The 10,271-nt window shown below is 45.7% G+C and overlaps 1 protein-coding gene across 2 annotated transcripts in view; it reads right to left on the minus strand.

Moving 5' to 3' along the window:
• The window catches only part of LOC147032179 (potassium channel subfamily K member 2-like), a 70,730-nt gene extending 61,244 nt beyond the window's left edge, over window positions 1-9,486 (minus strand). The window contains exons 1-3 of one of the 2 annotated variants that reach the window (XR_015055067.1): window positions 3,857-9,486; window positions 3,649-3,766; window positions 2,656-2,816 (exon numbers count right to left, since the gene is read on the minus strand). Coding sequence is in view for 1 of the 2 variants with exons in the window: in XM_085869546.1 (XP_085725672.1) it covers window positions 2,656-2,816; window positions 3,649-3,766; window positions 3,857-4,045 (468 nt within the window). In the remaining variant the exon portion in view is untranslated. The remainder of the gene's footprint in view (window positions 1-2,655; window positions 2,817-3,648; window positions 3,767-3,856) is intronic. The other variant, XM_085869546.1, reaches the window with a different exon arrangement.
• Between the last annotated feature and the right edge of the window lie 785 nt (window positions 9,487-10,271).

Here is a 10,271-nt window from a genome sequence, read left to right on the forward strand (position 1 = left end):
CTCCCCTTTTCTTCCACACTGGACTACCTTCACTTCTCTCACCAATCCTCCTCCCCCCACTTTTTGACATCTCAGTTTATCTTCCTTCCCCTTTACCTGCACATCATGCATACCATACCATTAAAAGTAATGGAACACCCTCGAGTATGCTTTTCGTTTTTCTTTTTGCTACACTGCAGAACGTCCTGTGTTTAACAAATGTCTTAAACCCCTTCCCTGCCTCCATAAATAAGTCGTATTGCTGCAATATGGCCTCAAATTAATGGGATCTTTGCCCACTCGGGGGGGGGGAGGGGGGTGGAGGGCAAACAATTCTCCACATCCCCTGTGGCTCACTTTTCCAAATGATCTAGGAAAGCAATCTTCCTCAGGATGCAGAATTTAACCTCCCACTCATGCATTCCTCGACCTCACAGTCGGTTCGACAGAGACTGTGCTTTGCTTCACTATCTGTCCCTTCTTCTTGGTGGTTGTAGTTACATCTCATGTATAAAGCTCTTTCTAACCACTGACTGACTGATGTTAAAGATCGGTACCTTCCGGGTGGCGTATAAAGCTGAAATGTTGTGTGCCAATGGACGCCGAAGCCAGAACACCGGAAAAAATCACAGAATCATCGCACAGCATCCAAGAATGAAAATATTGTTGCGGAAATGGCCCTAAGTGTGTTATTAAATATAGGATTAGCCCAGATCCTCCATTAAATGCATGTTTAGCCAGGTTGTTAGGTCATTGGATGTTACATGTGTGTCGGGAGGTATAGCAGGCTGTTCATTGTTCGTGCAGTGGTGGTGTACTGAGAGGTTCTTCTTCTTCCTTCCCCTCTCCGGACGACAGTCCCCGCCCAGCGCTCTGAGAGTGGCAGTCGGCTTCGGAAACGAGCACCGGAAAGGCAGGGGTGGAGATGCCTGAGCATCGGGTCGGGTGATCGGCAGTAGGAAGAACTGCATGAGGGTTTTTGCGATCGGCTCTCTTAAAAAGGTCACCCCGAAAGGCAGGAGGAACTGGATGAGGTCAGTCTGCCTTCTGCTGGAGAGAAACGATGAGTGGGACTCCCGATCGGCTGTATAAGGGATGGCTGTGTCTGTCTGCGATCTGCTTCATGAAAGAGGCAAGAGAGGCTGCTCGAGTTGAGTCTGCGATCTGCTTCGTGAAAGAGGCAGGAGGAACTGCATGAGGGGAGTCGGTGATCGACTTTTATGAGGAGGTCCTCGACAGTTGATCCGGAGTCCAGTGACGGAGCCTCTGACTGTCTTTGCTCCCGGCACGACTCGACACGTTTGTCGATCCACCTGCGGAGCCCAAAACCCCGATTTGGCCTGATCTGGTGAGCAGGCCATGCCTGGATTCGTATGCTGGACCTTGTGAAAAGCCAGCTGGAGCACACCGTGGACCTTCTGCTCTTGTGCCGTCGACCTTACGGGGGCTGAACGCGCTGAGGCTGCGTGCGTGGGCGGTGCGACAAAAGGACGACGCCATTTTTCCACGCGGCGTGTTTGAGCTTGGGCGCTCGAATCCTTTGGCATCGGCTTGTCGCGAGCCGCATTCCTGCCTTTGGCACTTTTTCTCTCATCCATGGGGCATCACCAAGTACTGTGTGTCTTGTCTGCATGTTGTCTACATGTTGTCTAAGGTTTATCTCGCTAGGGTTCCCTTCGAAACCCGTAATCCGTTGCTCCCTAGTTAAGGGCGGGTTATAGATTGATTAAAACATTGTCGTGAATGTTTTGCTTGTATTGTCTTGTGTTCCCCAATGTGTGCCCAATAAATCTGGCTGATTTGTATGAAAGTTGCCACTTGAATTTATTCGTGACGTGCCGAGGAACAATCCGCTCGATTTGGATATAAAACTCAAACGGGCTACGGACTGGCAAACTCCGCTCGGTCTCTGACAAATCCAGTCTGTAGCCGGGGTCTATTTCCCCAGCTGGCAAGGTACAGGTGTATTTTGGTATCGTGATCTAAGGCGCGTCACCCGAGACCTGTGCCGAGCCAGCCGGCATTATAGCCCCGGAGATGGCAGTGCTATTAAGCGACGCCGAATCTTCAACATTTGGCTGTCAAGAGTAGGGTGTGAATCCCACCACTGCCGAATCCATAACAATATAAATAAATGAAAATATAAATAAATGAAAATAAATAAATGAAAATTAAATGCAGGCGAGCAACCCGAGACAATGGGGAAGCACGCACGGTACGTATGCTTACATAATGTGTAATCACACCCCGCTAGTAAATAATAAAATCCACATTATTTTTGTTTGGTTGGTATAAGGTGGGAGAGATAGATGGATTACTAGACATGGATAAAAAAAAACAACATGAACAACAGTATGTGGGATTTGAACTTGGGTTCGTAGCATCACAAGGAAAATACGAAGAACACAACATCAAAGAAGATTCCTTCATCAATGTAATTAAAATTTTAAGGAAATTGAGTAAATACATCCCATACGTGAAATTTGAATACATTAGGAACCTACTCGAGTCAAGAGTCATCTTGGTGTATTTCTTTGCATTACACTGCATTGAATAAATGGATTTGTTTGTTATTACAACTTTTCTTTGAATGTGACATGAAAGAGAGGGCTGGGGGTATAGACCATAACTCAGGGGATGTTATCTGTATGTATAGGGGAGTGCATGCGGTCTTACCAGAAACAGGGACTCCACTCGGCCAATGCCCCTGCCGAAGATGGACCCCAGCTGGTCGCCTACACCCGCAAGTAGAAATCCAAATAGTGGGATCCCAATTAATGCGAACACAATGCAAAAGATGCGGCCACCTTCGGTACTCGGGGAAACGTTTCCATAACCTGGCAGGAAAGTGCAATAAAATGAATGTTAAAAAAAATGTGAAACTAAAGTATGTTGTTGAAATGAAAGCCTGTAAATTTCATCTAAACAATACCCAGCTAAAGCAGTGCTTAGACCACCTTCGCAAGACAAATTGCTCCTCTGCTGATTAGAAATGGCCGTTCAAATGTTAGATATTTTGTGTGCGATGATGCCAGTGCAATATTGTGTCATATGCTGTCAAAACTGAGAGAACATCAAGCATGGTCTTAAACATATTTTAAAAATAATCTTGGAAGTTTTATCTGAGAATCTCAGAAGTTTCTGATTAAATCTCCTTTTACTTGTTTCATGCCTTCACCATCATCATCATCATCATCATCATCATCATCCATCCATCAGGACCATACTCTGTACAGAGCATCAGTGCTGCTGAAGCAGTCTCCTGAGCTATTGCACACAATCCTGGACAGGTTACTACTCCGACACAGGACACTTGAATGGCTCAATCATTCCAGCAAGCACATTATGGCAGGTACAAGTACTCAGAAAGAGGGTAGGCTTCATGAGTAATGAAATGCAATCGGTTGTTTGCCTAAAGTACATCAAAATAAACATATTAGATTACTCTTCCTGTGTACAATAGATATACTGCAAAGATAGAGCTCAATTCACCACCCATAAATTTCATCCACTTCCCATTGATTGGCCCTGCATGGCTCTTGAGGTGGGTTAACAAAGATAAGAAAATGCACTTCTACGTATTGGAATGGCCGATGTGCTCGGATAATACAACATGAAGGGGGATTGCCATGGACATGCACATGATGAGTGTCCCTCAAACGGAGATACCTATGGTGGTGAGAATAGTCCCCGCAAAAAAGAATGAGCTTCCGATGTCCCAGACGCTGCTCCGGTTCGTCGTGTTGTCATTTGGGTTTACTCCGGCGCCGATGGCCAAGGAGATTTTCTACAAAGAGGGGGGATGTACGTATATTGAGTTGCATTAAAAGTGGATGAATTTATCGCACATGTAGGCAAAGTATAGTAGTGCTCCCACCTCGATGAGAGCGATGAGTTTATGCTCTTCAACACAGCTATGCTCCAGCAGAAACCCGAGCTTTTCCGAGGCAAGATCCACACGCTGCTGCTTCTCATATGGCTGCTCGAGCTGCTGGAACACCAGTGCACCTACGACCAGGTACACCAGTACACCAACGAAGATTGATAGCACCGTCTGCCAGCGCATGGTGGTCGCTGCAGCAAGTTGATCAGCACCGCGTTAAGTCCCACGCGAGCAAGCGAGCATCGTGGCCTCTCGAGATTCAAGAGAGATACTCATGACCTTGGTGGTTGCAATAATCCCCCAAGGCTCTCCCGAGGCGAAGCGGGTCCCAGGATGAGTATTCCATGGATAAATCTCGCACAATTGCCCATGCACCCACTCCACTCCTCTTCGTCAACACTGCGCTCCGCCTTTATATATAACGTTTATACCGTCCGCATTGCAGCGAAAAATACGAGAAATCTTTCGCGAGCATTTGATCGGTACAAAGAGCACACACAGGAGCCGCGCGTGCGGGGTCATTTTCTATCAGTATACGAGCCACGCCCGTCACGCCAGGCACAAACACCTTCGATTATATCAATTCTGGCATTTTAGCCAGTTTCATTGCAAGAAAAATTGGCACATTCTCAAGAAAACTTTTCCCGATGATTAAAAAAAAAATTGGGGGGGGGGGGGGGAAAGAATGTTTATTAACTCCAGAAAAAATTAAAACTTTAAAATATATCTACATATTGATATTGAAATGGATTTATAACTTAAGAAGATGCTATGCAAGTCCTCTCACCTCAATACCCAAGCTCAACTCCTCCAGGTTGGACCAGGTCTCCCAGAAAGCCTTACTTGGTCACGCTACCCACGTTTAATGGTCACCTCAATTCATTCACCCATGTCCTCTCCACAGAATGTGGAACTGTCTTTGTGAATCTCTTATCTTTAGCTTTTTCCCTCCCAGAATTACGTATCTGCTCCCCTCCACCACCTCATGGTCTTCAGCATTTCCATTACCGAGGCTTTACTTCACTGGCCAGGACCCTGATACAACTCTTCACCCACAATTCATCCTTTTCTGCTGTCATGCATCCCATAGGTTCTGTCTCAACCTGCTCAGGGGGAAAAAAATCTCTAAAACTTAGCATTGTCGAGACTGAAAAGGCCAAGGTCTCCTTCCCCTCATAACAGACTGTAACACATGAACTTCTCTCCCACTAAGATTGAGAAGTCTCCAGTCAATCTTGACACCTCTCTGCAAATGGTACCAACTATATTGCAACTGCAATCCTCAAGAACTGTGGTTCATCTGTATCCTCCCCTCTTTCTTCACTCTTCTTTGTCTTTTTCAGATTGTCTCCTGCCCTCATCATGGAACATTGCAAATTCTCACCCCTATTTTTACAAGAAAGGATCCATGTCTGATATACTCGACTACAGAATAGTCAGCCTTCATCCTACCATAAGCAAAGTGATGGAATCTATCATTGCTTCAGACCTTATGCATTATCACTTCTTCAGTTGTCTAATCTCTGATCATCGGTGTGGCTCCCTCCCTCACCCCCACTCCACCGACCCCAGCTGTACCATCATGTATGTTGCTTCATTTAACCCAACAATGGATGTACTGTATGTACTAAATCTCACACAAGAGTTTAGGGCCATCTTTCAAGCTTATAATTTTCAATTGTCTTTCACCCAGCCATTCTTTACAAATTGTCTGCTGATAGTTATCAGAGTGCCCCTGTTTGATGGCATTCTTTCTCGAAATCTCCCTTTTAATGCAGATACAAGTCAGTGTTATTGGCATATCTTGGGAGGAGGCCGAGTCCTGAGATCTGTTTTTTGCACACTGAAGGCAGGTTGGGGGAGGAGAGATTGGGACCATACTCTGTGCAGAGCGTTGGTGCTGCTTAAGCAGTCTCCTTGGCTATTGGGCACAATCTTGGACGGGTCGTCACTCCGACACAGTACACCAGCATGCTGGCACTCATTTTGCCAACCACAGAAGAATGACAGGCCGAGTTAACCCTACCTGTTATTAATTCAACAGCTGAGTGGGATTTGAACTCAGGATCCTAAGATCCCAAGCCCACCACCCTAACCATTAAGCCAGCACCAGGCAGGTTGGGGGATTCCATTTTTTTATCCGCTTATTTTTAGCCATGCTCCTCACGCCCTCTCATTCTTCCATCCTACCCCAGCCCACCAAGATTGGACGTGTTCTTCCATAATCACACACCTTGTTCTTTTTCCTCCTCTTCTTCTTCTCATTTTACTTCTTCTCTAACACTGTCTATTATTCCCCCACTTCTTACGGCATCAGGCAGGGAGTGTTTTCGCCCAGGTCTTGCATGAACAAGTTGGTTAGGCCTGACATTAGACTGAAAGTGTCAAGAATTAAGAATATGGCAAGAGTGCCAATGATAACTCACCTATTCTTTGCAAAAGACACTGAGAATCCCACACCTAGTTACTCCTGAACTCTCACCTCCACCCATTCATGCTTCTATTCCCTCATCTGCGGAACTGACTCTTTGTGTCTGTCGCATTCTCCTCCATCTATTCCTTCAAGAGTGCTCCCCATTGTCACCTCGTGCTTTTTCCGAAACCCACCCCTGCTCTCTTCTACAATGACGGAAATCAATCTTGCCCCTTTCCTTCCTGCCTCTCATCCACTCAAGTGTGATATCTTCATCTTCCAACTGGAGCTGTTTAGACAGGTATGGGTAGATATCACCATCGGTGGATGTGGTAGATTTCAGGAATAAATAAAGAGCTGTGAGCTTTAGAGAAAGGGCTGGCAAGATGCTCAGTTAAAAGCACCTCAAAAGCACCCCTGTGGAAACTGTCGGGATTTACTAGAAACAGGTGTTATGGTGGTACAGCAGCAGGGGGCGGTGTTGAAGTTGAGAGAAGAAAAGTGTCAGGAAAGGCCTTAAGCCCTTCCCTCATACACTGAAGAAGGGCTCATGTCCAAAGTGTCTCTTCACCTTCTTTCCCACGGTCGTTATCATACCTCTTTCAATGTTCGGTTCAAAAAGATTAATTGACAGAGCTGGTCAGTTTACAGAAGACCAGTTCAAGTGGCTGGCCAAGTCAAAACAGTTTCAACTTTGATGGGAACAGCAGTACAGGAGCAGTCAAATTTAGTATGGGGACAGGACAGTAGTCCCATCTGTAAATAAGTTGGTGGTGGTGAAGGTCCATCCTCTTGAGAAAGCATTCGGGCACTCACAATATATCATGAACGTATCCATGGCTCAGAACTGCCTCCGCTACTGTACCAGGTCCCCCACGCTGTCGCAGTGGCAGTGCTTGAGCAACCACGCAAATGGAACGCACAACAGCAAGGGCAATGCAACAAGGCTTTACCCATTCCATCATGCAGCCCCTCACACACAGGTTGTTGGCATTGGTTAACTATCATATGGTAGCTTTCAAAAATATTGGGCCTATTGTGTGCCAGTACCCTACCCAACTTGTAATGGGTAGGGTTGGGCAAAGGTATGTAAGTGAATAGATACAAAGCATCAGTATTACTGCAAGAGATGGAAGCACTTGGATGTGGATATGACGCAGTCACGATGATCCATGTGCCCTATATCTTCTTGGGCCTGCCAGGAAAGGTTTTTGGGCCAAATCTTTGACGAATTTGACTGGAGCCGATTTGAGCAGGAATTTGTAATTTTTTCATGGTGTTAAAAAGATCTCACCAACCATTTGCAAAAGACACCGTGGGTTCGTTAACATCCACTAACTAATGCCAGCAGACGGGACATGTAGTTTCATGTCCATCCGAGGAACAGCGGACTTTGTGATGCAACACCCTGCCTGCAAAACATCAATCTGACGGTTTAAAGTTATGGTCGGAATCGAAACCAGATCAGACAGCTCAAATGTAGCTTACACACTACTTCTGCTCCATCATGTCGGACTGTCCATTTAATATAACTAATGAGATTTCAAAAAAAAAAAAAATTGGTACTTTTATCCAAATTGCAGTGACAGTTACTTGGTTGCATCGGACATTGTGCATGAGAACCATGATTGGGTTTTCAATGAACGATAAACAGAGCAATGTGTCACACTTTCTTTATTAGTCCCCTACCGGTTTCACTGGAGGGGACTACAGGTTTGCTGTCCGTCTATCCGTCCGTCACACCGGTGGTTTTTCACACTTTTCCCCCATACCCTTCAACATATTCAACTGAAATTTGGTACATGCCTTTCTTATGACAAGGTGAAGAACAAGTTCTAATTTCAGGACATTTCATCAATTTTTCACGGAGTTTATGCCCTTTTTGTATCGAAAATATCACATCGGTAGGGGGACATGGATTGCAAAGCAGATCTCGCCCTTGTTGTTGATGGCATGACACCAATACTGTACTTGTGCATGGGTCTTGGGATCAACATTAGCTCTGATTAAAATACTGACAGTTGTGGGGATGTTCAGTATTCCTTTATCAAAGTTATTTCCATGGCTGATTAATTACCTGTAAATAGCTCGACAGTTCACTGAACCGTCGGCTTGAAATGATGCATTATATATGAGGGAGGCTGTTCGTGCCAACAGAATGGTGTCAGGGTAGCTCGTCTTGATCGCCTACTTTCTTTTGAGCTGTGTGATTCTACCTTCCTTTCCCTACATCTTCACATCCGGCTAAAAATGTCATCTGGTGTCATCCAAATTAGGGAGGTGCTGTTGTGAACTATGATATCCTTCAGAGGGAAGCCATTTGATCTTATCCCCTTCTTCTTCTTTCGAATGCAGGACAAGGCTGTGGGGTGGCATCATTGGCTGAGGACGTGGCTATGCTGCTGATGCAATGCCCTCTGTATGTTTGGGGAGAAATTTGGAATTTTTTCAGGGTGCCGGCAAGAGCTTACCGACACTGTCTTCAGAAAGTATTCACACCCCTCGACTTCTGTCACATTTTGTTGTGTACCAGCCTGATTTCAAATTGGATTAAATAAATAAAAAAAATTTCACCGATCTACACGAAATACCCCATAATGATAAAGTGAAAACTTGTTTTGAGAAATTTTTACAAATTAATTAAAAATGAAAAGCTGAAATGAAATGAAATATTCAATCCCTGAAACAATACTGTGAAGAAGTGCCTTTGGAAACGATTACAGCTTCAAGTCTTCTTGGGTATGTCTTTATCAGCTTTACACATCTGGATTTTTGTTTTGTTTTGTGTACAATGTCGAGGCTCATATGACAGCTAACACACAAAACGTACAACATGGGAAGCAGGAGACAAGAGGGGCGGGAGAGGGAAGGAAAAAAACAGTGGGGAACAGAGACATGATGAGATCTGTGGAAGGGAAAGGGATGGAGCAGAGTACACAGGGTGAACAAGATGGACACTACAGGGACTTTCAGGTCCTCACACGACAGATACTTTCACGAAGGAAAGCAGGGAATTTGAAGGAGGTGGGTTTGGGGTGGATCAACAGGGGTAGAAAAGATCATGGTTCGGGATGGGGGAAGATAAGAGATGGTGGTGAACAGCTGTTTTGAAAACCAGGAGGGCAGAATGGGATTCAAGAGAGTGTGGGAGTTTGTTCCAAAGGTGGGGACAAAAAAGGAATGAGAGAGTGAAGGTGAGCAGTGATTCTTGATTTCGATAGTTTTACCAGAAGCGCCATGTGGAAATATGGGGGGGGGGGCATTCTATCTCAGACAGAATGGGGAGGAGGGGTGGGCTGGAGAGGAGATGGTATAAGACAGCCTGAAGACCACTGACCTGTCTGCAGTGAGAGAGAGACAGAGAGAGAGAGAGAGACACAGAGACACAGAGACACAGAGACACAGAGACACAGAGACACAGAGAGAGAGAGAGAGAGAGAGAGAGAGAGAGAGATAGAGAGAGAGAGAGAGAGAGAGAGAGAGAGAGAGAGAGAGAGAGAGAGAGAGAGAGAGAGAGAGAGAGAGAGAGAGAGACAGACAGACAGACAGACAGACAGACACCCAAAAACTCAGCCTCACCGCGGGAGATACCAATGATCCTAAATGCCTTGGTTTCCACAGCGTGAAGCGGAGAAAGGTGAGAGGTAGGAGCACCAGCCCAAAAGGGAGGACGTACTCCATTAGTCTGCAGACGAAAGCTTTGTGTGTGGTCAGGAGCTCAGGTGTACCAAGGAACGACTTTGCACGATGGAGGATGCCCAGTGACTGGCTTTGGAGGCCAGCTTGAAAATGTTGCTTTTTCAGGAAAGATCATGGCAGATAGTGAGACCCAGAAGCTTGAATGAAAGGACTTCAAAGTAGGTGGGGGGGGGGTCCAGATGGTCTTTTTCGATGGACATAGTGAGAGTGTGAGATTTGTCAGGATTGAAATCCAGGTTCCACGTGTTGGACCAGTTTGTAGTTTTATCCAGTTCTGCAGACGCTGCTGCTTGCCGA

Source organism: Eptatretus burgeri, chromosome 2, assembly GCF_056783735.1.
Source record: "Eptatretus burgeri isolate ZD-2024b chromosome 2, Ebu_testis_v1, whole genome shotgun sequence".
Classification (NCBI taxonomy): Eukaryota; Metazoa; Chordata; class Myxini; order Myxiniformes; family Myxinidae; genus Eptatretus; species Eptatretus burgeri.